Source organism: Medicago sativa, chromosome 8 (assembly GCF_051527215.1).
Source record: "Medicago sativa cultivar Bolivia chromosome 8, Bolivia_mono, whole genome shotgun sequence".
Classification (NCBI taxonomy): domain Eukaryota; kingdom Viridiplantae; phylum Streptophyta; class Magnoliopsida; order Fabales; family Fabaceae; genus Medicago; species Medicago sativa.
The window spans coordinates 83527104-83555000 of record NC_140756.1 but is presented as its reverse complement, the minus strand read 5'-3'; the positions used below and the strand labels follow the sequence as shown (position 1 = coordinate 83555000).

At 32.2% G+C, this 27897-nt stretch overlaps 2 protein-coding genes across 2 annotated transcripts; both read left to right on the top strand.

The window, feature by feature from the left end:
- Positions 1-8641: 8641 nt before the first annotated feature.
- On the top strand, positions 8642-13077 carry LOC146902357 (uncharacterized). The gene is made up of 9 exons (XM_085738877.1): positions 8642-8745; positions 8840-9036; positions 9737-9918; positions 10026-10307; positions 10385-10443; positions 10561-10597; positions 10701-10772; positions 12258-12564; positions 12689-13077. The coding sequence occupies exons 2-9, from the start codon at positions 8890-8892 to the stop codon at positions 13022-13024; spliced, it is 1422 nt and encodes a 473-aa protein (XP_085595003.1). The 5' UTR covers positions 8642-8745; positions 8840-8889; the 3' UTR covers positions 13025-13077.
- A 1924-nt stretch (positions 13078-15001) lies between these two features.
- LOC146902356 (uncharacterized) lies at positions 15002-15862 on the top strand. Its single transcript, XM_085737654.1, has one exon. The coding sequence runs from the start codon at positions 15095-15097 to the stop codon at positions 15440-15442; it is 348 nt and encodes a 115-aa protein (XP_085593780.1). The 5' UTR covers positions 15002-15094; the 3' UTR covers positions 15443-15862.
- The last annotated feature ends 12035 nt before the right edge of the window (positions 15863-27897 follow it).

The following is a 27897-nucleotide window of genomic DNA, read 5'->3' as shown; positions in this document are numbered from 1 at the left end:
GATTTTTTTTACAACTTTTGTTTATGTTGTTTCGTCGATCTTGGTGCTAGCTTTGTTATTTGTGTTTCGTTTATTGATTTTGGAGATAGCCCTTTGATAGGAGGCGTTTCCAATTAGTTTATTTGGGTTTTTTTTTCTTTGATACACAGGTGTATGAGTTTTCCATTGGAGGCTCCCAATCTATGTATGGGTTAAGATTCATTGCGATTTTAATAAATTTCATTTTACCTTTTTTCAAAACAAAAAAAAATGATTCCCGTGGTTTCAAATCGGAATTTTGGAATTCCGCTTTTGTCCCACGGAATTTTTGGAATTCCGCTTTGTCCCACTTATAAGAAGAAGAAAAAATTAAGTATTTTCATTGTTTAACTAATTTATCTACCCTTATTCTAAATATAAAAAATGCTAACATGTATGTCATTTGTTAATATACTAAAGACTGAACAATAAATAAAAGTTGATTGATTTTGATGTTTTTTTTCTTCTTTTAAAACATGATAATATAATTTTTTTAATCATAAATGTTAGTGTTAGTTTTTTTGTTGTAGGTAGAGGTTGAAAACCCTCCTTTTGCTACCTGCTTCAGATTTACACCTTATTCATGGCCAATCTTCCAAAGCCTCCATTCTTTTTCTACTAACTTCAAACGCTATTGGGAATACATCGTTCCAACATTTCTGATTTCGTCTACACCAAATCATCCAAAGGATCGTTGCCATAGTATCACCATTGATTGAGAACCTCCAATAATTATTTAAAATTGGCATATCCAGTGAGCACGGCCCAATCTTCATTCTAATTATGTACTGTTTTATTTGATGGCATAATTTGCAACCAACTTTATAATATATCACTATTATTAGATTATGTAATCAAAAAGCATATATATACTTGATGAAGAAAAGACTTTAAAGACTACCTTTTTGTTCGTGTAAATAGACAAACAAGGTTTTTTAGAAATTTAAAATTTTATTTCGATGTTCATACAATATATATAGATGTTAGATTTTTTTTTTTTTTGACAAAATATATAGATGTTAGATAGTAAGGTCCCTTTTAGCAAAAAAAGAAAGATAGTAAGGTCCCTATCATGTCAGCTAGAATTTCTGCGTCACCCTCCTTTTTTTTTTAAGCAAAATTAAAAAAGTCATTAGTAATCAAATTTGTAATACATATTGGTCCTCATATACTATCGAAGAAATCACATCACATCATAGAAAAAGATTGTTAACCGTTTCTTCCTTCCCGCCTTCCCGCGCTCTCCCGGATAAAGGAAAGAAATAGAAGGTACCATTACACAACGCAAGAAATGATCCATCATATGGATCCTTTTCTTCACGAGTCTCCACGTAAATAACGACACCTTCAAGGGTACAAACTCGATTCATATCAATTGAGAAAACTTGTGGGAGACTTGAAGAAAGAAAATAAACCGGAATTGACGACATAACAAATTTTATAAGAACAAACCAACCACACATTGATAGATGTTTACTTTTCCAACCCGTTAATTTTTTACGAACGTTATCAATCAACATCTGCTAGAAAGATAAGCGACGATGATTTCCTACATTAGGCAAACCGAGGTAAACAAAAGGAACAACACTAATCTTGCAATTCAACACAACATCCGCTTCCACCCAAAGGACGGACCCGTAAATTCTCAATAGTGAGGGTCATGTCTATATATAAATTTCTAACTCTTTATAATAATATATAAATGGTGGATGATCCAACATATTTTAATGGAGAGTCCGATATCATCTTATAAATCGTGGTTGAGTCTTACACAACTTCACAAAACCGGTTTGTAAGGTGAAAATTGTCTCCAATTATAATAAACACATTGTTAGGTCATCTTTTATCCGATGTAAGACTACTTAACACTAGCATTAAATTATTTATGGATTAAATTGGTGAGAGGGTGCTAGTATAGAGACTAACTTGACTATTTATTTTTTATATTATTTGAAATAGTAAATAAACTCAATTTTGTTTAAAATATTATACAAGTATTGTTAAAAAAGAAGAAGCTAAACACAAGAAAAACAAAACATAGGATATACATTCTCGGCTTAAATAAAGATACAATCTTTAAAGCACATTATTATTTAATTTATGTTGTGCTTGATCTAACAGTAAAATAAAACAAAAACAAGAAAGGGAAATGCCTACTGTTTATTTGTTATCTTGTAGTAATGTTCATACGTACCTATGATATAGTAATATTATTATCAAGAAACTCAAGAAGAAAGTGAGGGCCAAGGCCCACACACTCTTGTTAACATGGGTCCGTCCCCGCTTCCACAAAGATTCCCACCCTATGGCCTTCTCGCGCGCCCCGCAAAAATTCCAAAATACCCCTAGTCCGGATTACATTTTCCGAACCAGATTGTTAGTGTTTCCGGATTATAAAATCCGGACCAATTCGATATGCATATTTTGTGTTTTTCTTTGATGTCAAGGGTCTCGTTGATCGTTATACGACCCCCGCATAAGATGCAAAGCAATTGCAGGGGGTCGTATGAGCGGTCAACAATGACCATGACACCACAAACACTCTTAAAAGCTACCTAAAAAACTTTAAAAAATTGAAGAAAATGTAAGAAAGGAGGTGAAGAAGAATGAAGGAAAATGTTGAAGATCCATGCATTTTTATAGCCTTATATAAGTCATAGGTCTTAATTACAAAGTCAAATAAAAGGTGTTACACATTCAAAACCGTAAAAAAATGCATTCAAACTCCACTAATCGGCCTAACCTTTGGTGAAACGTCACCGGCCAAGATGTTACCGAGGGTTTCCGAAAATACAATCCGGAATGTATGCAGCTTCTTCCGGATTATATAGTCCGAACTTCACCGACCCTTTATTTGGATCGTTTTCATTGCGAATGCCTTGGAAAAAAATAGATCAAAGATACATAACATAAATAAAAGCAACATAAGACAAATAAACAAGCTTAAAAAAAACCATAATAACATAAATGATGAATCTTTTGGGAAGGTGTTCGAAGAGGAGCTTTTGAACTCGATCCCCGCCTACTCGTCAACCGACATGTTACGATCGGCGAGCCGACATGATCAAGTTCATAAGAACCTCTTCTTTGGAGTTAGATCCGCAACACAATGAAGAAAGGCAAGGTATTTTCAAGAGGATTTCTTTGAGTTAGATCCTCGCCTTGCCAAATGACATATTCATCCGGCGGCAAGAAGATCTAACTCATAAAAACCTCTTGATATTTTTGAGTTATCTATCTATCAAAGAGGCATCAAGGACTATCTATATATTTTTGACAAGCATGCCGAGGGATCTTCATCATGCCGTCAAATAGAGAGCTAACTCATCCATTCGCGACGCGCATGAGAAAGATCCTCGGCTTGATGACAAAAATTTCATGGTTTGCTTTGGTGTGTTTGTGTGTTTTGATGGTATTGAAGGTGAAAACCGGAGAGGATGTATTTATAGAGAGGTCCTTGGATGTTGTGGACCACATAAACTCTTAGTGCAATGTGGTCCATACAAAAGAATCCTATGATGAGTCATTCCGGATTACGTTTTCCGAAATATACTTACGCCCTATGTTTTTCCGGATTACGTAATCCGAACAGGGATATGTTTGGTTATTTTATCAATTAAATGAACATCTTTGCCGTAAATTAAAACATAATAACGCACGCAATTAAATTCAACAATAGATAACTAACACGCAATTAAAACATAATGCAACAACTTAATTCAACAACACATAACTAACACGCAATTAAAACAACATAAAACACGCGATTAATTAAAACATAACACATTATCACGGATCATCTAAACTAACTTCTTCCTCCTCTCGGTCCCTCCGCAGAGCCCCGGTCTCTTCGTAGTTCCCGGGCCGGTGCAAACTTTTTAGAATTTGATCGGCAGATTTAACCAAAGAAGCGTCCAACTCGATCGGTCCTCTAGTGCCGTGCCGACCAATGACAGAGAACATGGTTCTCACGTCGTCGTCGTTTGTGAGTTTCATCCGCCGAAGCGAAGAGATCCGCCGAGTCGGACAATGGACATCGATATTCGACATCGACCACCCTCCTCGTGTCTCGCGATTGAGTTGACGGTTGATTTGATCCGGCTCATCCTTCAGCCGGAGAGGGTGACATCGTCGCGAATCCTAAACGGATGTGGTGGTGTTCAACCGTTGTAGTAGACCGCCGCTATCTTGGTGTTCGGATCAAAGCCAGGGAATTCCATGATTTTTTTCCCCGGTGTAGTTTACTTGTAATGAAATCAGGGACCCCTATTTATAGAGGCATTTGGGCGCCGTGGACCACAAAAATTGTCGGTGCAATGCGGGCCACACGTAAGAATCCAATGCCGAAGCAATCCGGATTATACAATCCGAACCAACCCTCACCGTACACAACGTCCCAAGTTTCACTTTGGGACACCTCATTATCGTCTTTTTCCGAATACGTAATCCGGAGTGCATGTGAATTCCGGATTATATCTTCCGGACCGCACCCGAAGTTTAGGCCGCGTTTTTCAAACGTTTTGGGCGGTGGTCAAGTGTGAAAACACGTTTTTTGACCGGCATTGATGGCTTCCCCACCGTTTTTTTATCCCCCCTCCCTATAAATATGCTCCTCTTCTCCATTTTCTCACACCTTCTTCTTTCTTCTCTTCTCCTCTTCTACAACGATGTGTTTCCATCGCTGGCCTTTCATAGAAAGAGACCTCTTTGGAAATACATCGTGGGTCATATGATCGGTCAATAGGGTAGTGGTCGGGCCCGAATCCGAGGTGGGTTTGCTCGGGTGTCATGTTGACCATCATGGTCTCTTGTTCCCTAGAGGCACCCGTGCCCCCTCTCGTCTCCCCACCAACAGCCTTTTCTTCTTCCCCGCCATCTTCTTTCCTCTCCATCGGTGGCTAGAGTTAGAGCCGGAGCCACCGGTATAGCTTAGGTAATAGGATAGGATTAGAAATAGATTTAGGCTCTTATGTAATAAGTTTAAAAAGCTTGAAAATTATTGTAATGTATTGTTCATATATTAATAAAATGAGTTGTTTTTATGTTTGTTTCTTTTTATTTCGTTTTTTGCATTTTTATTTTACGAATTGTAGAGCTTAAAATTGCAAAAATTCTCGGTAACAAACTATTCCGGCTTTTATAATCCAGATACATCTGCAAAATTCTAACAATTTTAACCGGAAAACGTAATCCAGACAAGGGGTAAAATTGAAAAAAATAAGGCGCGCGAGGAAAGGCATAGGATGAGAAAAGTAATACTCAATAAAAAAATCCACCACATTGATACCAACAAGTAAAACTTTTATGAAAGTTTTGTTTCAAGCCCGAAATGATTTCAAAAAGGATTAGATTAGTCTTTAAAGTTCTGATATTTCCCAAACTCTTCTCTCCCATAATCAAAGTATCATAAGCAAATTAAAGATGAGAAATACGAATAGAGATGAACCACTAACGTCATAACTTGAAAAGATACCGGCTTTCATCGACGAATTTAGCATCACATTCAACCTTTCCGCAACTATCATGAATAAAAAATGTGAAAGTGAATCCCCGCCTAAGGCCCTTGCCCAATCGAAACTTCTTTATAGGGTTTCCATTGACCGAAACCGACCTCTTTTCTAATTAATAGATGCATTTACTATTTTTTTTCCCTAAACATACCCTTAATTAATACACATGTAAACAAAGGAAAATTTGATAATAGTAACACACAAAATAGACACATTAATTGCACTAACTATTTTTTTTAAGAAAAGTGAAGGAAAAAAAAACAAAAGATGCTTACATATAGGGACGGAGGGAGTATTATAATTATGAAATTTTTTGATACTTTTTATATTTCCAATACCAATCAATTAGCTATAGTTAATTAAACTTAAATGGATTTATTTGATATTTATAAAATCTAAAGTAACCAAAAAAATTAATTGTTGAATAATTAAGAGAATAAAGCATGAAATTTAAACACCCCTCGCAAATGGTTGTAAAATAATTATTAGTGTCACTTTAATGAAAAAGTTCCTTCCTTAATTTTTTTTAAATATTATAATTATAATTATGAAAATATTTGATATATTTTATATTTACTATATAAATCATATAAATACAACTAATTAAATTTAATTTAAATATATTTTTTAAAAATAAAATGTAAGCAAAATAAATTATTTGATGAATAATTTAACAAATGACATGTGGAATGTAATTAATTGTATAAACTTTCTTTTATTATATAATTGTTTTCTAATTACCATGTTATTAGTATAAAGTTTCAGATGATGTTTAACATTGATAATCTTCATTGAACAACGTGTGAGAAACATATGGTAGGTTCTCTCTTCCCAACTAAATTTTCTTCATATGCAAAATTCAGACATCAAATCCCTTATGACTTGTTTAAGGGTCCAAATCACTTACTACTTTAACCGACCTATTGTAGATAAAATAAACAGTGATTCGAAATCGCATACAAGTGTTTGTGGGAACATGTCTTCTTTTATTTTATATACATACATACATACATATATATATATATATATATATATATATATATATATATATATATATTGTAGATTATAATTATAAATATTATTTTTCCCACTAAAAAAAATTATAAATATTGTTATACGTGTATAATTTTTTTTTTTAGAGTTATACGTCTTTATTAAATATTATATTTATGAAATTGTTCTATATGTCATTCTTTTAGTCTCAAGTTATACGTTGATTGATATAATGAGGGTGTGTATCATTCCTAGACTCATGCCTTAGTTCTTTTTTTTTTTTTCCTTTTTCTATAGAAAAAAAATTTGTACTTTTTTTTTTTTTGGTGGTGGCCGGGGTTCGAACCCCGCACCTTGTATATTTTATGCATTGTCCATACCAATCGAGCTAAGCTCACGAGCACAAAAAAATTAGTATATTTGTCATTTAAATGTAATTAATTAATTTAAATTAATTGATATATAAATTATTAAATAAAAATTTATTGACATTAATTGTCAAATAACTCACAGGATGACACATGTAATGTAATTAGCTAAATAAACCTTCTTTAAATAATAATAAAATAAAATAGATAAGAAGTATAAAAATAGGGAAATTTTTAAGAGATTAATTTATCTCTTCATCTTGTTGATTCGATCTCTTCATTTTGTGTATAAGAAAATTCTATTGGAGTGAGAGAACTCGCCATTTATGTCTTACAGGTTCTCCGATTAAGATTAATCATTGTTAAACGATGATAGAAACTTCATACTTATATATAACTTGGTAACATAAAAACAAATAAGATAAACTTTCCTAGTAATTATATATTGTTTATTTTTAGTGAAAAAATTAATTATTCTTTAAAGTAATAAAGAGATCAAATTAAATTTTCTCAAACTTTTTTTTTTTACAAAATTTCAACCCAAACCATAAATTAATATTTCCGTTTCTGTTTTGAATTTTAAAAGTAAATTTCTTTCAACATTCCTAATATACCCTCTAAAAGTAATTTTAGGAAAAAAATTTAAGGAAGAATTTTGAAAGTAAATTTTTGTTTTGCATTTTAAAAGTAATTGTAGCTAACATAAATTACTTTGAAATTTAATTACTTTGAAATTGAAAAAAACTGAATTAAAATTATAATTATAAAATGAAATATATACAGCAAAGTGCAATACAAGATCACATAGACGCATCATCGGTCATAGTTTTTTAGTGAGAGAAACTCTAATTTCTTTCTAAGTTTTCTTTCTCTTTCACTCGTTAGAATGGGAGGTTTTAGGTCCTTTTTTTTACCTAGAATCACCTATCTACAACTTTTTTCCCTTTCCTTCAATCTAAATAAGTGATTCCATATATATCATGTGTTTTCTTTTGTGTTTTTTCGTAATTTCCTTGTCCGAGTGTGGTGTTGTGTTATTCGTCGTCTTGTGCGGCGTTGTTTGATTTGCGGTGTTTGTTTGGTTCATATATAAAGATAAACTTCAAATCAATCACATATTTGATCAATGATTTGGACGTCAACGTTGCATCCGAAAGTATGAGTATTTTGGTGATTTAGATTTTATCAAAATTGTTTGTAGGAATGTTGTCGTTGCATGCTATTAAATTGGGTGATGTGAGTTTGTTCGCAGATTTACCTTTTATGTTTTTAGCGATGTTGATTACGATGTATTCTATCAATTTAAATGAATGAATATTATTTTTTTTTGACAAATGAATGAATATTATTTTGTTTTTTTTTTAAAAAAAAAGATCATATAGACGCATGTGTCAGTGTCAGCCTTCCCACTACTAAAAAACAAAAGTAAAAATGTTTACATGACATTTTTTTTTTGAAAGAGTCATGACATTTTTTTCTTAAAGAATGAAATTTTTTATTATAAATATACATATTTATTTTTCATTTAAGTGGGTGCAATGAACATATTAAATACTCGTCTTTCCCTTTTTTGTATTTAAAACATCTGTCATTTATAAGGATAACCGAAACTTTCCTTGTTCAAAATACCACATTAATGAAATGCAATGCACAAAATCTCACATGTAATATAATGTTCAAAATCTAATTATACTTTTTTGCTCTATAAAATTACACAAGGCACACAACATTAAGCATGATCATCATGTTACGTTTCATATCAATCCCTTCTTTTCTTATTTTCTTGTTCTCCCTCTTTCTCATTCTCTACTCAACTAATGGAATTTCCTTTCCTTTCAACTCCTCCCTTAAACCAGGTTCATTCTTTCTCTCTTGTACTTTCTTTCTTACCTCTCTTAAATTATTTTAATCTAATTGCTTAATATTCTTCAATAAGAATCTTATTTTCAGATGGTGTCAAATCCATTGTTGATAAACAAGTTGATGAAGAGTTATCATGGATGGCATGGAGATCATTAGTTGTAGAAGGTGTTCAGGAGAATACAACTTTCGTGCTTGCTCAGGAAAGAACTCTTCGAAAAGATGTTTTTAACCATTTCAAAAGCTACACTGGTGGCTGGAATATTAGCAATCCTGATTATATTTCGGTTACTCTCCTATTCTCTTGTTATGGTTCTACGTATATTCATAATTATTATGTTATTTGGACACATAAATTAAAATTGGACACAAATACGACACCAAATTTTCAACACAAAATTTGAGTTGTGTCATTTTCCAAAAATTTCATTAACCACTTTTGGAACATGAATTTCATTAACCATTTGACTGCTTTATTAATCACAAAAAAGCAAGACATTAACCACTTACTCCCTTCGGTCGCACGTAAAACAATTTTTCAAGTTCATTGAATAATTATGTATCCGGTCTATTAGTTATCCAATAAACTTAAAAAGTTTTGTTTTCCTTGTAAATGTGATCGAATAGAGTATTTTACATAGTTTCAGAAATTGCAAAAATATATAGACTTATAGGTTTCAAAAGTGATTAACAACATATGCTTTTTGGTTAATGCAATAGTGAAATTGGTTAATGTCACAACTAAATTTTTGTGTTCCAAAAATCTTATTGCAATTCATGAATGGGTAACGACCGTAGGCCTTCACGTGTATGTGTGTAGTTAAATTTTACACCCGGTTGGATCATATATACGTAACATTATTTTGAATCCATTGCAATATTTTGTGTGCTTCTCAATAATATATGGAAAATATATCTTCATTTTAATTGGTTGATTCATGTTTGAGTTTATATTGTTAACTTTAAATTGGTGTTGTCTTGGTGCAGTCTGTTCTTTCTACTGCAGTTCCTTTCTTTGTTGTTGCTGCAACATGGTTCGTGGTTTTTGGGCTTGTTTTGCACATCATTTGTGTGTGTTATTGTTGTTGCCCTAGAGATCCTCATGGCTTTTCTCAACTAGTTTGTTATGCAACCTTCATCTTCCTTATCATATGTACCATTGTAGCAATGTACGTAACAATCTAATTCCCTCTCTCTTCAAAACACATTAAATCGTGTGTTTGTTTCACTTAATAGTTTTGTCTCCCTAACCATTTATTTTTTTTGTTTACGTCAGAGGTGGATGTGTTGTTTTGTACTCTAGTGAGCAACAATTTCATGGAACCACATCAAATACAATGAAGTATATCGTGAACCAAGCTGAATTCACAATTGAAAACCTAAAGAATGTGTCAAATTATTTGGATTCAGCTAAAATGATGGCTATTGAATTTGGTTTACCATCAGATGTTGATGAAGAAATTGATAGTGTTAAAAAGAAAATTATTGATGTTGCTGATGATATTTCTATGAAGACTCACAATAATTCACAAATGTTACACAACGGCATCCATGGAATGTGAGTTTAGTTTTATCTTTTTTAATTGATTATTATTGAAATTGTATTTTCTAACAATAATTTTTTATCTTATGTAGGAGATTGGCTCTTATAATTATTGTTACTTCTATGCTTCTTGTCTTAGTTCTTGGATTTTGTGAGTATTGCAGTAACTTATTTTATTTTTATTTTTCTTATCCTATTCTGAAGGTTTACCAAAGTATAACCACATTTCCTTATGTGGTTTTTGTGATTTTTTTTTTTTTTTTTGCAGTTACTTCAATACTTGGGTTGAAGTATACTTTATACTCGTAAGTTTCATTTTTATTTATTTTTCTTTCTAGATATTAATTATTGATTTTTTTTGTATCTCATTAAGATTGTTGTAGAAATGATGTGTTTTCATGGTTGCAGCTTAGTATTTGCTGGATGGATTCTTATTGCAGGAGCATTTATACTTTCTGGTGCATTTGTTTTTCTTCATAAGTAAGTTCCTATTTTGTTTTTCTTCATAAGTAAGTTCCTATTTCACTTGTTAATTTTGAAAACCAATTTATCTTGGTGTAATTTTGGATGTACCCTTATCTAGTTATTTTGTTCTTTTCTTTGGGGGAAAACTCTTGGGACTCGTAGGTATAATGTCCAACAACATGAGGTTTGTCAATAATAGAGATCAATGATGTTTTCAATTTAATGATGTACGGATAGATTGTTCATATATGACACAGCTTTACGTCTTCTATTATTGAAAAGATAAGAAAAACTTTGAAAATAAAAGACATAACTAAATGATCGAAACATTAAATTTTAACCACGATTGTTCATTTTTATGAAATCAACATATAAAGAGCTTTGACTTATAAAAGATATATTTTTTTAAGCAAAATTAGATAAAATTGCATCATTGTATAAATTGACATCTCAACCATGTTGACACTCTAATGCACCATTAATCTTACAAAATCCTCCCAAATGTATTATTAATATGAAAAATGAAAACAAATGGCTGGGGCATAAACCAAATCCACCAAAACAAAACAAGATCAACAAAAATGACAAGAAGGTAAACCAACAATGTCTCCAAATAAATGATTTTCTCTAGAACAAGGATTGCACTTGTGTGACATAATTTTTACATAAGCTTCTCTAGAACTAGGTAAATGATCGCACCGAGACTAAAGCATCAACAACGAAGCTAACATTGGCTATTATATGAGAAAATCTAAAGCGAAAATTCCTAATGACATGAATGTAATTTTTCAATTGATTTTAAGTTTCTAAGAGACATGCATTATTATATGCGGGGGTCGGGTTCGAACCTCGAACATCCCACTTATTCATCTTGAAAAAGATGAATTCTATTCACCGAATTACTTGGCACAAAAAAAAATCTTGAAATGTGAGGAGTGAGTCACACTGAAGCCATAGATTATTTCAACATTTAGCATGAGAAAATTGAATAGCATAAATAACGGGTAGAAATTTTAGCATAAAGAGAAGTTTCTATCATCATCACTAAAATTGTGCTTTAATAAAAGAAAAATCTTTTCTGCACAAAAAAGTAAAATATTGAATTGGTTTCTCAACTTATAAAAGATACTTGAATAAAATTAGTTATGGAATTATGAATGTATTATATGCTTCATTGTAATAATAGTAGAAATTTGGATGGAAATAATCTTAAGAAGATTATAGAACTCACGGTTTAATATGTGGTTATGGTTGTTTTGCGTTCATGCAATTATGAACTTTGGGGTTTTTCTCTCCAAAAAAAAAAAAAAAAACTTTGGGGTTTTAAGATTTACTAGTTGATTAGAACTTAAATATCCTTTATGGCATAAATAGTTTAAAAATAAAAGATAGAAAAAAATTATGAAAGGAAAGTTTTACTTCTACTCGTATCTTTTTTACGTATACGTTCGAATTCATGCTAATAATGCTAATATTTCCATGCATATATTTTCATTACAGTGCGATTGGTGATACTTGTGTTGCCATGGATGAGTGGGTTCTGAACCCAAAAGCTCACACATCCTTGGATGAAATTCTTCCATGCATTGAAATTGAATCAGCCCATGAAACCTTTTTGCAAAGCAAGTCTGTAATATATAGTCTTGCTAACTCAATTAATGGCTTCATTTCCATTATCTTAAATGGAAATACTATGTCTCACAATCAATCAGGTCCCTCTATGCCTCTTCTTTGTAATCCATTCAATAGTGACTTCACAGTTCGAAATTGTGCTGCTGGGGAAGTTGCATTTGAAAATGCCACTGAGGTAAGAGCTATAAAATATGAATACTAACCCTAAAGTCTAACCTTCACTATTCACATTAAATGTTGGTGACATACAAATGATAAATATGTGTAATATTTTTATTTTGATCTCAATATCCAAGCAGGTGTGGAAGAATTTTACTTGCCAAGTTTCTCCATTGGATAATTATGGTACGACTGGTTGCATGGCTCCATTCTTGTACACACAACTTACTACTGCAGTGAATGTGGCATATGGTTTATATCACTATGGGCCATTTTTGGTTGATTTAATGGATTGTACATTTGTTCGAAAAATGTTCATAGACATTAACAACAACTATTGTCCTGGCCTAGGGAGATGTACTAAATATATTTATTGGGGATCAAATGTGGTATCTGTAGCTGCAGTATTGTCCTTGATATTTTGGATTGTCTATGAAAGACAACTCCATCATCGTAATTACATCAAACAGTCTTAACTTGGTGGACTATATATTGAAATTGAATAAAATTTATATGGTGCTCATGCACATTTGAGTTATATTATAGTCATTCATTTTTATTTACAACATAATTAGATTAGATAAAAAACACTCAATGTAAAATTAGAGAGGACTACCAACCTCAACAATGATTTACACTATAATTTATGTATAGTCTAGTAACGAGAAAAATCATTTGAAATGCTATTTAGTTGCACGACATGATCTTTAGAGTTTAATGGTTGTGGACCTACAGTCCAAAACAATTATGCACTCATAACCAATCAAAAATTATTTAGAATTGACACATCAATTAATGTTTTTAATTTAGGTGACAAATCTAAATGTTTTGATTAATTGTGTGTATAAAGTTGTATTAGACTGTATACCCACCATCATTAAACTCTATACTTTAATTGGAAGATAAAACATAATAAACTAATTGAAGCGTAGTTGAACTAATTGAAGCGCAATTTAGGAAGGATAACATTAGATGAAATGTAGTTCACTTCTATTGAATAAAAAAAACTTTGATGTTAAAAAAATGTTTTATATTTAAGACCATTAAAGAACTTTTTGTCGTTTGTTTTTTGGTACAACTTTTTGTTGTGGCACCCCTATAGACCCTACTTCAACCATGTATACGGTGCGTTCGGATTAAAAAATTCGAAGTGTTTGTTTTTTTTTATTATAAAATTTGAGTATATACACCCTTTTTTGTCAAAATATCATCAGAAAAATAGGTGCCAAGTTTTCTAATTTACCGAATAATGAGGAGAATTTGAAGGACTCCTTACTGGATGTATGTTGAGGAGAGCGATCAGAGGTGTAGTTCAGGTGGAATTAAAGCATATTGCATTTGAAAGAAAACTCAATTAATAGTAGAGAAGAGGATGGCAAAAGGGCATTTGATGCAATTAAAGTGGTGTATCAATGCAATCAAAACTGAAAGCAAAGGTAACAATAAAAATTTGGCCATGATTTTTTCCATGAACTTCTCGTTCATCCTATTCGAATTCAAAAATCCGATATATTTCAACGTTTTTGGAGGTTTTATGAATTTTAAAATCCAAACTCGTATAGGACGCGTGAAAATCTCATATTGTTAGATAAAGACATTGGGCCTATTCTAGGAAATGATGAATTGGGCTTCGTCTAGGAAGTGGGAACTAAAATATTTCCGAAAATTGCTCTTTAGGCACCTATCATTTGCTCATATGTACCTCAAACCAAAAATACATCCAACGACAATTAATTTATGATTATCGAACATTTTAAATCAGTTACACCAATTTAAAAAATTATCTAACTGATTTAAAAAGTGTTGAACGACAATTAACTATCATTTTGAAGTGAACGGTAGTCAATTGTTGTTCAACGAACGGTAATCTTCAAATTCTCCAAATTTCTAGATGCAAGTAGAGCAATCTTCAAATTCTCCAAAGCCGACTAGGATCAATTCAGTTTGAAACAAGGTATGAAGATGTTTCAAGAAGATTGATAATTCAATAGAAAGAGTATAATGCATGTTTTGTTATAAATAATAGTTATTAAAATACTAACGTATATAAATAAAGGGTTTTTCTAACATGTGCAAATTTACACATGTTAAGAAGTTTAAAAAGGTAAATTTGCATTGAAACTTGTGAATTAATATTAAATATGTATCTTTTTCATAAACAATTGTTTTTTTTTAATAAAAAACTTTCACTTTTAGTTGCTTTAACATGTGCACATCTTATGCAAACCCATAAATAAATGGTGGAAAGAATAGAAAATGACCCCGGTGGTGTGATCGAAGAAGATTGACACAAAAGAAGGTTAGAGCTTGAGAGCCAATAAATTACTATAAAATTGCTTGAGCAACCATCAAATATACTAAAAATTCCTACTCAAACAAAAGGTCAACAATGTTTTTACCTAATATATCATAACAAGTCTACTCTATTAAGCCACCTTTTCATGGCCTCAAAATATAAACTCTCTTATAGATATAATTATTGACTCATTCTTTAAAAACAAGAATCATATATACACTCCACATACATATTTCCCCGATCGATCTATATGGCCTCAAGAAATGCTTCTTCCATGACAAACTCTCGTTCCCACACAAATCAACAACATCGTACATGCATGTGCTCACCGACCAACCATCCAGGCTCATTCCGGTGCAGCATGCACAAGAAACCACCACGCATCGTGGTAGCTCGACCCTCATCTTCTTCCTCCTCCGAGTTGAATCATTATTTTGATCACTCGTCGATGGTCATGGCTGCAAAAGCTAATAATTCATTGAAGGCAATTCTCCTGAAAATAATTAAGCATCCCTCTAGCCATGATCTTCATAGGAGGAAGACTTTTCAACCAAAACCTACTCGATTTTTCGTCATGAACCGTGTTGCGCTTTCTTGATCCATCGATCAAAGATATTAATTTCTTTTCCATTATCGATATCGTTTACGTATCTTTTTAGTATATACGTGAATATACCTTTTTTAAGGTTAACTCTAAAATCTCTTCCGTATTAGAGTCAATCTTATTCGAGAAGTCATTAGATGTTAAATGTAGTGTCTCTCATGATGAAAGTTCAAATACTTTTCATATTGTAGTAGAATAGTCACTTTCACCTGATCCAATCAGGTATAATGTACCTGTGTATACAATAGAAAATATTTATGGTTTTTTTGTTTCATTTTTCCATTTCTTGGGACAAGAAGAAAGATGAGAGGGCATGTATTTGAGGTACAAGGATATATTATATATATCTGTAAATGAGGTTTTATATGTGTGTGGTGTCGCTGAAATTTCAAAATGTTATAGTTTTGATTATAAGTTTGTAATGGAATAAACATTTTAGATTTTATAATAGAAGAAACATTTTAGTGATATATTTCTTAACTAAATTAGTTCAACTCCTTAATCATACAGTGAATTAAATTCCAAAATCATCCTTCTGCCATAGAAAACTAGGTATTATTATTGGTAAAAGGCCATAGACATTCAAATATAACCTTGAATAATATAATGAAAAAACAAAATATGTATTAGAATAAAAACTAAACAGCTAAATGCAAAAAGAAAATGCAAATCAAAACAAACAAATTTGAAAGAATATCATACTGAATTAATATGTATGGCATACACAACTTGAACATTGAACAACAAAAAAACATATAATGTTGGCATTTTATCGGTGACCAACATTAACGTCATTGAACAATAATTGATCGATGGATGTATTGAAGAATAGCATAAAAGATGTTGAGTCACAGATACTTAAAGATAAAGAGGAGGAACACACTACACATCAGTTACTTGTAACACAAGCTAACTAAACTCTAGCTAGTTTCTATGGTTATAACAATCTAAAAGAGTTAGTTACAGCTAGAGTTCCTATCACCTATGTACTACTCATGTTAGCTTAGTGTAGTCTAGCTTGAGACACTCTATAAATACCTGTAACCATGTTATCTTCATCATTCAATGAAATATACCATTTTCTCTCAAATTTTCCCTTTTCTGTTATTTTCTCTTTCTTTTCTTTTCTGTTATGATTTCAGTTTCTGAATATGGTATCTAGAGCCTCTTGATTCAAGAGAGCTTCTTCTTCCGCTACGTTTTTCACTCTCTTTTTCTTCTTCGTTTTTCTTCTCTGTTTTTCGTTTTCCATGGCACCTCGCAATAACAATGGTGCAGGTTCTTCATATGAGGTTGCTCTTGATCAAACTAACCCGTATTTTGTTCACCCCAGTGATGGTCCATCTTCTGTAACGGTTACGCCATTGTTGAATGGATCTAACTATCATTCTTGGGCTCGTTCGATGCGAAGAGCTCTTTGGGGGGGGGGGATGAAGTATGAATTTGTTGATGGCACCATTCCTCCAGTCACAGATTTGTTTGATCCTTCCTTTCGCGCTTGGAATCGGTGCAACATGCTAATTCACTCATGGATCTTGAATTTAATAGATCCTTCAATTTCTCAGTCTATTGTTTTTATGGAAAACGCTATGGTGTGTGGAATGATCTTAACTTAAGGAATGCTTTGTCCAAGGTGATTTGGTACGAATTTCTGAACTCATGCAAGAGATTTATGCTTTACAACAAGATTCAAAATCAGTTACCACAGTTTATTCTGAATTGGAAATATATTTGCCTATGCCTAGTTGTAGTTGCAGAATTCAATGTTCTTGTGAAGCTATGCGCACTGGTAGGAAAAATCATATCTTGTTATATGCTATGCGTTTTCTTACTGGTTTAAATGAAAATTACAACATGTTTAAGTCTTCTCATGGATCCTCTCCCACCTATAAATAGGATTTTTTTTTCTATAGTACTGCAACATGAAAGGCAGGGTAATTTTACACCTATTACTGAAGATTCTTTACCTTCTATCAATGCTGTGAATTTTGGTAAATCTAAGATTGGTTATTCTGGAAATATGCTTCAATAGGATGAACACATGAAATATTAAACACATAAACAGCAACAAAAATTGAAATTGTATCATTAGATAACACAAAAACCTAGAGCACATTTAAATCTGAAAAGCTAAATAATATAAAGATATACATATTTAAACATGAACAATGAACGCATGAACGAACAACAAGATACGTACATGATCATTTCTTCACAAAATAATCTATAAATAGACAAACATTCTTGACAAAAAAAAAAGAAGAGAAAGAACAAACAAGTGAGTGAAAACCTTCGAACTAATGACAAAAGTGTACTAGCTAGGTGGCGAAAAGATGATGCCGAGAGGCTGGAGAAAAAAGGAGGCGGCTAAGGGAACAAGAGTTTCTTTTGCAATAGATATTAGTGAGATATATTAAGGGAACATGAGTTACACAATTTTATAAAGCATTTTTAATATGTCTCAAGCCGGTTGTACAAACAACCGACTTAAAACGTACGACATTTTCAACTTAATTCAAAAAATGTTATCGCATATGCATTTTACACGAATTTTTTATATTCATGGCCTTTGAGGGGGAGGGGGATTACAAGGGATTCTCGAACCAGAAATAAACAACGGAGTCAATTTATATGTTAAATATACAATCCATCAATTCTTATACCGATCTTTAAATTTAATCTAAACCTCTATGCATTTTCTACTTGCATAGCTACTGTGACCTATTATGACGTATCTTCACTAAATCAAAATTTCAAAATATAAAATTGAGGTCATATTTGTTTAATTTGGTTCGATCTTGAATAGAATACAAAATTGCGGACAAGATTTTTGCATTCTTCAGTTTATTCGTTTGGCTCTTATGCCCTATTTGTACACCATAGAAGCTCATTTTGATCGACAAACTCATGTGTGTCCCACTATAATTGCTCTAATCGTGATATTCATCATGAGTATCGAATTGTAACACCTTAGATGTACTTGTTTTTCCGTTAGTTAGAACCAACAAAATACGCCTTTTGACAACCACATTGTCAATTATAGTTTGTATACATTGATCCACCATAAGCTTCATTAAGTTTTAATACTTGTCTCGGTAGAAACAATGGTTATAAGCGAGCCACCCTGAACGATCACTCAAATATCACTAATGGAAAAAATTGACACAGAAAGGGTTAACTTTTACGCCAAAAGAATTTTGTTGAAACACGTGTGAGCACATGCTATAATGAAGAGAATACTAAAAGAATTTTATTAGTATCTATTTTGTTGTTACGTCAATTAATAAATATGAAAACGTCGTATTAATTAATTGAAGTTGACAACTCATCATTAAATTTATATGTAAATTAAAATAAGAGAAATGCAGGTCACACTCCCTAACACACTCTCTAACACACTCCAATAAAAATTAGCCACATCATTCATTCTTTTTGTTCATTTAACCTGCAACCGGTACAAACAACAAGTACTTTAACTTTAAAAAAAGCATTTTTTTGTTCACCATCTTCCTCAGTGACTTTCTTTTGTGCCGATGGTGGTGGTGGTGCTAAAGACATCAATAATATCCTCCTCCTTCAAAAGTAACGGTGCTATACTAAGAAGACCCATTTCTGATTTGCATCATCCTCAACTTTCATCTTTTCTTTTAGGTTGCAATTCCAAAAATTGATAAGAGGGGTTGTTGTTAGAGATTGAAAACGAAATTGAATTAAAACAGGAGAAGAAGGAGGGTATTGAAATTGAGAACGAGAATGGGGAGAAATGGAAATGGATCCTTCACAATTCTATTTTATTAGATGAATTAAACTCATATGTAACCATAACCAGATCTATTTTATGAGAGGAATGGAACCCATATATAAAAAAGGAACGGAACCCATAAATAAAAATTGATTTAACTCCCCCATCAACAAGGAAGCTCACAACAAAGAAAAATGTTGCCTGAGAAATGGATTGTGGTTGCAGCTCATGACCCCTTGGAGATGACAAACCAACAGTTAAATTCATAAAAAAGAAAGAAAAAAATGTTATTTTCCTTGCACCTGTAGAACCGGTTACCAGGTAAAGGAGTTAAGAAAATGGATGATGTGGCTTTATGTTATTGGAGTGTGTTATAGGAGTGTGTTAGAGAGTGTGATGGTAGCATTTCTCTTAAAATAATTTTACATTGACATAATATATTAATTAAACTCATACTAAAATGCATAAAGATTAACATAGTTTGATACATCTTGCCTAAATTCACATGACAAAACTCAACAAATGTGTTGACCATCTCAAATAAGATTACAAAAATTTATAAACTGCCCAATATGTGTATTAGTATATACTGGATGGATACTCTCATCAAGAGTTACAAAGAATGATAACACTCACATCATACACATTAAATGATCATCCACTCCAACATCTCTTTAGGATAGGGTGTGAGTCCATTAACTCTCCACATGATCATCAACTGCTGGAACACTTGAACATTTTATAATTCATCTTGTTTATATAATAATAAAGAGAGTAACTTTCATACCACCCTCTGTCTCAAATCATAAGTTATTTTATAAAAAAATAAAAAAAATGGCTTAATTAATGATGTGGTCCTTTAAGTTATTTGTTGGTTATATTTTAGCCTCATAAGCTTATTAACGTTGTAATTTGGTTCAAAACTATATATACTGCCAAAGATATACATAACAAGTTCTCCTACAGCTAGCGTTATTAAAGTTAATGTTGATGGTAGTATATTTAATAATCGAGTAAAACATTCTTTTCTTTGGAGGGTTTCTTGTGAGTAGATTTCTGATTTTTCTAGCTCTTGTGGGATTGCGGGCAATCTTGCGACATAACTTTATGCTATCTCTCATGGTATTTCTCATGCTTAGGATACTGGCTTCAAAGATAACTATATCGACTCTTGCAACAAAAAAAAAAGGGGTAACGACTCATCGTCCCCATGCATGCACCTCTTATATAGCTTGCATTCATATAGTTCTTGGGACTCTATTGTTCTTCAACATATGCAGAGTCGTTAACTAAACATGGGGCTTCTTCAGATGACTTGTAAAAGACATTATGGTTGCGTTTGATTTGCTAAAAAATGAAGCACGGGATAGAACAACTAAAGTTGTCCTCTATTTGATTTGTAAAAGCTGTTTCGTGTACAATACAACCTGGAGGCGGGACAGACAAAAGCGATATTTTTGTCCCTCACCAAACCACAAGACAACTTTTTGTCCCACATACAAGTTGTTTAAAATACCAAAATAGCATTTCGTCCCCCAAAAATCGTATAAAACAAAAAAAAAATCAATCATATAAAAATTTGTCATGTGCCGTTCTACCTTGTGTTGTGTTGTTCTATCTTGTACCGTTCGTCTAAGTACTTACCGTTTTGCAAACCAAATTGAGCAGTTGTCCTCCATGGCTTTCTCATTGTATTCTTGTTGATGCTTTAGGATACATCAAAGTAAGACCTTAGCTAGCTTCTCTTGTTTGTTGTTCTTTTATTTCCACTTGATAAAGAAAAAAAATGAAGTTGACGTAGTCGGAAGTGTAGGTTAGTCGGCACTAAATATAGATTGAAAGGAAATAAGTTTGCAAACGACAAACTTGTTAAAATAGGGTTCCGAAATCCACTAAAAATAGAGAAACTCTCTAAAATATTATTGAATGAAATTTTAAAAAAATTACTAATTAATTGGTCCCACTCAAATTTTATATATATTTGGAAAAAAAATTGAGTAGATATTTGGAAAAAATTGACGCACAATTCCTTCACTCAAATATGTATAATTTAATTACTTTTACTATTTTCAATAATTTCATCATGTCTTCCAGGATGCAAATCACAGGAGACGGTTGAAAACTATTCTTTGTTTCTAATTTCTTTGCTCCTTTGTGGCATCGTGTTCGGTATTGGTTAGGCGTCTCTTTGGCTGACATTGTTGTTATAAAAGACCATTTTGTTCAGTTTGGTCGGTTGGCGGGTTTCCTCGGTTTACTCATCCATTTACGAAGGTGATCTGGTTCTCGTGCGTTTGGATAATTTGTAAAGAAAGGAATAATAATATTTTCTGCAACAAAGATGTTGACACCGATCACATGTTTGACAAATTTAAGTTGCAATCATGTTTTTGGTTAAAAGCAAATATGATTAATTTCGTTTTCACTTATCATGATTGGTCGCCAAATTCCTTAGCTTACATGAGATTCATCTTGTAATTTTTGTTGTTGTTGTGTTTTTGCTGTTGTTAATAGTGGCTACCTTAGGTTACCTTTGATGTGTTATATAATTCATCTTGACTTGTTAAAAAAAAAAAAAAAACAACTAATATATAAGTTATATTTTTCAGTGACTGCTCTTTTCTTTGCATGGAAAAAGTTTCCATAAAATATAGTATATATTTTAAAATACAAATAGTTTTTTATGAGATAAAAAATAATGGCACCTAATCAAATTTCTTAATAATTATATAATTAAATTTCTTTTATATATATAATCGTCACATAAAGGAGCATATATTTATTGGATGAAATAAACTTAATTTTTTTTTAGTTGCACCCCAACCATCTTAGAGTGGCTCCAGAACAAGTAATTGTCTCATACACATACACGTGATTTACAATTCAATTTGAATAAGTTGTCAAAATACAAATGTTTCTCTACAAAATCTGCTGAGATTTCCCCTCAAATTATGCAAAGTTGGTAGATGATGCCAGTTCATCGTTGCAACTCAAAACCATAAATAAATGCAGTTGAGGAAAATTCCAAAATTGAATTTGAAATAATTAAAAGTCTTTGCCGTCCATCAATTAACAGTTGATGATTGATTTTCTTCAAAAAAAATAATTAAAAAAAAAACAGTTGATCATTGATTAGGAAGTGGCCTATTATTCCCTCTGCTAGTGTTCATATGCATACAAGTGATGGTTCATTGCCACATAAATTATGTATTTTTCTTCAAAATGAAATGGTATATGACCACTTTAATACGTTGCTTTGAAAGTCCTCGTGAGCTTAAATTTAATTGGTATGAACAATGCATAATATATGCAAGGTCAGTGATTCAAACCCCACCACCACAAAAAAAAAATACGTTGCGTTGAAAACGAATGCATTGCACTTTCAATTTCTGGCTAATATACATTACTTCTTTGGTATAATTACATACATTCATTGCTATTGCTTCCACTTGATAGGCAAATAAAGTTTTATAGAAAGAATATGCAAGGTCCAAGATTCAAACCCCACCACCACAAAAAAAAATACGTTGCGTTGAAAACGAATGCATTGCACTTTCAATTTCTGGCTAATATACATTACTTCTTTGGTATAATTACATACATTCATTGCTATTGCTTCCACTTGATAGGCAAATAAAGTTTTATAGAAAGAAAAGAAAAATTAACAAAAAAAGTGCCAAAAGAGAATGAAAGAATGGTTAGTAATTATTTGTTCATGTGACAACCGATCGAATAATGCTAAATCAGACAACATGAATGCTTTCACGTTGATTGAATTTGTTAATTAATAAAAAAACTGAACATGAATTGAAATTTACCAACATATAGTATTCGAAATGGTTAGACATTTTGCATCCAACAATGAATTATTGATTCTTTAAACAATCCAAATAACAAACAATATGTCTACAATGTTCCCTGATATGGCATGGGAAGCTCCCACGTGGTGGGAGTATATTAAAATAAAAATTGTCTGTCGGTTTAAATCATTGTTTAGCTACACCAGAGAATATTGATCGTGGCAAGAAAAGACATATAATTGTGTGAATCGTGAGTATGGGCATGGTAGATCCATGGTATTGTTTGATTTGGTTAATGATTGAGATTTTATATAGTGGTTTGTTTGGTATCGAAAGATGGACAAAACATGTGAGGAAGAAATTCAGAGTACCTAGGAATAATGACCAAATTACATACTTAGGCAAACAATAGGGAATACAGTCACATGGATTTTCTGTCCAACTCATAATCATATAGCTTTAAATCTTTTTATTCTGCTTCATTGAGAAGAAAAGTTAGATGTTTTATATAACAGATAAGAGAAACACATTGAAGAAAATATGACATGAAAATAATTACAAGTAGGAAAAAGAAGAATGATTGTCATTTTACATGTAGATTTCATAAAAGTTGAGATAGGTTCAATATCGAGCTTTATTCGAAATCCATTGAGCTCACAACTATCGGACCAATCATATAACGTTCTAGATGTTTAGTCCATAAGTGGTGGATAGCCACCGCCTTTGTTATCATATCACTACTATCAAACCATTCAACTTACGGTTCAGTCAAGATCTGTTAAACTTTAAATGTAAGACGCTTGCATTAAGAGTCTCATATCGGATGAAATATGTCATAACATAAATTTATAAATAGGTATAATTTTTGCTTTACTAACTAGTTTTGTAATAGTCGAGTTAAGTGCACCCCAATTCTAATAACTCAATAGGATTGTGATCTGTAAAATGTTGTAAACTTCAGAAAACAGAATTACGATATGAGAAAGAACATGTCCCTCTGGCCCTCTATATCTTAGTTCTTAAGTTCACTTTTGTAACATTCATTGGCTGTGCACAAGAATGGAAAAAGACTGTTATTAGGCAAATAATTCCTTGTAATTATACAATCCATGTTAATTTTTAACCATTGTATTAAAACCAAGTATTTACCGACATTGAGATACTAATATTTGTCACAAAACATGTCGGACCACCTTTCCCCGCTATGTTTTTTTTTAATCCATAGTACTCAAATTTAAGATCTTACTTGAAAGTGAGTGGCTAGATTCACACATATTATGTGTGAAGAGGTAAAGAATGCTGGGGTTACACAAATTATCCCTGTACCTATCAACTGAGCTACACTTACGCGACAAAGTGATGTGAGTTTAGTTCTACTAGCTAGGACCAACATTTGAATGACTTCTATATAACTAAAAAGTTTCATTAGTTTCCCTAAAAAAAATAAAAATAATTCATTGGTTATATTTAGAGAAATAGGAGTAATATTTATACAATTATTGTCGAACATCTCTCTTATATTGTGTTCTTACTCTCTCTTTCTCTTCTTTCTCTCTTTCTATTATTTATATCCTAAAAGAAGAGAGAGAAAATAGTTGTCTCAAAATTGTTCAAAAATGATAGTATAAATATCATTCTTCTTATGTTTATAGTCAACTCAATTCGACTATAAGCCTCCATATGCTAAAATATCTCATAAATGTGAAAAATTAAGAAATCTCATGTTCAAACTTCAACTCCTATCAATAATGTACGATAGATATCAGCAGACTTACCTTAAGAAATCTCATGTTCAAACTTCAACTCCTATCAATAATGTCCGATAGATATCAACGGACTTACCTTACGAGACCGTATAAGTAGTGTTTCTTACCGGCTTATACACCTAATATAGTTTTTTGAGGGATTATACACCTAATATAGTGAAACCCAATATAAATTTGGATTGTTCGTTATTCACCAAATATGATGAAACCCAATATTATATAATTTTAAACCGATAAAAGACGTGTATAGAGACATCTGTCTTAGATTCTTCAAAAAAAAAAAAAAGAGATATCTGTCTTAGAGTATATTGTTAATAATTTTCTTAGGCCTTTGCAAAAGAATTAAGAAAGAATGAAATGGAAGTTCTCGAGGCAAGGAGAAAACTCTATCTATCACGTTGTTTTTCTTACAAACAAATATTAAAATGACTACGAGAACTATTCAAAACTAGAAAAGACAAATTCATTTCCTTTCAAGAAAAGCTAGCGGATTAGTTCATTAATCAAAAAAATATTACTTTACTTTTCCTACCAATAAATTAAGACCAACATAATTATTTTTGGGCAAGTCTAAAAATCGAAAAAATTCTAGGACTACACTAAAATTTAAGCATGAAAGCCTCGATTATATCATTAAAGATGAGATTTTGAAGTTTGCTGGATGGAGTCTTCAAAAAATTTGTATGATACAAATTTTGGTTGAGACTAAAATTAGTTAATAAATCAGTGATCTATTTCTTATCCAATAGGTGTGTTTAACCGTAAGTTGGAAAGATCATGGAATCAAAGAACCAAAGCTAGCGGTGTTTATGTTAAGCTTACATCTTCTTGTTACAATGTCAATTAGAAGCTTAATTTGAGTCACTTTCAATTGGTAAACTCTCTTATCTTCTCGCAATTTGCATTCTAATGTACATTCCACATACTTTTGCATGAACGGCATCACAAACTTCGATCTTTTATGTATACCTTCAACCAATGGCCATCTGAGTCTAAAAAGACCACCACGACATGCAGCGTCCATTAAATCATTGTATGCTCATCAAAGGTGTGAATTTGAAAGAGAAAAAAATAAGAATACTTACTAGAATTTTTTGTTTATTCTTAATAATTATTCTCTAAATTCTTATAGAAAACCTCATAAGAGATTAGAACAAAGAAGCATTCGAAGACGCAAACCACTATGCAACAATGCGTGCCGTCTTTGTTAACATAATACTAACTGGTTATTCAGCTAATCGTTGACTCCACGCTACTTCAAGCTAGACTGATTAGGATGAACATTCATTTTGTTTTATTTGAGATTCTATCCAATTGCCCGTGGTTCTATCTAAAACTCAAGCACTTGATGTATATCCTAACAATTCAAATTCATTTTTTCAATTAGTCAAAAAATATATTATTATTTTAAGAAGAAAAAAAACGATATGTACACCCTCTAAAAAAAATTGGTGAACCCGTAAGTAAGGATGACATGAAAGTATGATATATATAAAGAAAATACGGATGATAATTACCCTTATTTTTTAGTTTACACCATAGTGTGACATGAATATATGCCATTTTCCCCTAAAAAATAAATAAGAATATATGCAATCTTATTTAGACCATGTTGTGTTCACAAATGAACTCCAAAAATACAAAGTGGCAGCCTTTGTACTCTATGTTACTTTTTATTACACCGAAAGAACGTCTAAGGGGTGATTTCTCGCGACAAATGTTTTTGTCATACATACCAATTAAAAATCGAACTCTTGATCAAATGGTTAGAAATCCAAGTATCTATAACTAATTCATGTTGCTTTTAAAAATCAACATTCTGTTCTTTTATATTGATTGTTGTGAATTCGGTCAAAATTACAAACCTCACATCAATGAAATTTAGATTCGTGGAATAAATATCAATGGCAACCAATAACCAAAATAACCGCAGCAACAACAACAACAACAATTTAGATCTAATCTAGAAATTAAGTGCATAGCAAAACCACAATTGGACCAAAGAATAAACAAGACAAAGAGAGTAGAGAAAAGACAACAACACCAAGAAATGTTCACCGGTTCGGTCCAACTTGACCTACTGCGGGAGAGATTGATCTCTCCAATCCACTCGTCAATAAGTTCTTACAAAGAGATACAAATGAGTTACAATAAATTAGCTTCAACAAGCTCACAAAGAACAACCCTAATTTCTACCCATTTTTCCAATCTCATCAATGACCAAGACACTCAATGATTTTCACTCACCCAAGGTGTTTACAATTGTTTCCCAACTCTAGAATCTAACCCCCAAAAGAGAACCAACCATAGCCTTTGATTTCACTAAGGATCTTCTCTTTTGGTTTCACAAGACTCACCCAAGTTGCTCACAAAAATACTCTCCACTCATGTGTTTCCCGGCCCCAAGAATCTTCCCCAAAAGGCACCAACCTTTTTCCCAAGAGCTCCCTCTTTTGGTTCTCCAAGATCCACATCTTGAAGCTTTGAACCTCACCCAAAGACCCTCAACATTTAGTATCTCAAACCCTAAAAGTTCTCTCCTTTGGTTTCTATGAGATTCACCAAGCCTACCCAACAAATGGGTCATAGAGTGCTTAAATAGTGTTTCAGGTCTGTCAAAATCGTGTCACGATTTCCCAAATCGTGTCACGATTTAGCTTGCGTAAACACACCCACACACCGCCTCAAAATCGTGTCGAAATCGTGTGACGGTACCAAAATCGTGTCACGGTTTCAAACTTCCAAGACACTAATTTTCAGACTTCCAACACACTAATTTTGAGTCATTCCCGATAAAAGTTTTAGTGTTTAGCCATAGATCAATAGATACAAGTTATAACATATTATCAATAATAAAGAAGAATGAAGAATTGTGTACCTTTGAATTAGGTTGATGAAGGATAAACGTAGACAACGCCGACAACTATGAGAGGGATAACTACCCTCATTCCTTCTAGTTCTAGGTTTTCACCATGATGTTGAGAATAATTAACCGTTCGATGGGATGACGTTTAAATAGTTAAACGGCTGAGGGCGGGGACCTCTCATTGGGCTTAATTAAATGGTCCAACCCATCACGGTCCATTTAGAAAGAATAGCCCAATCACATATATTCATCAACTAATTAGTGCCTAACACAAT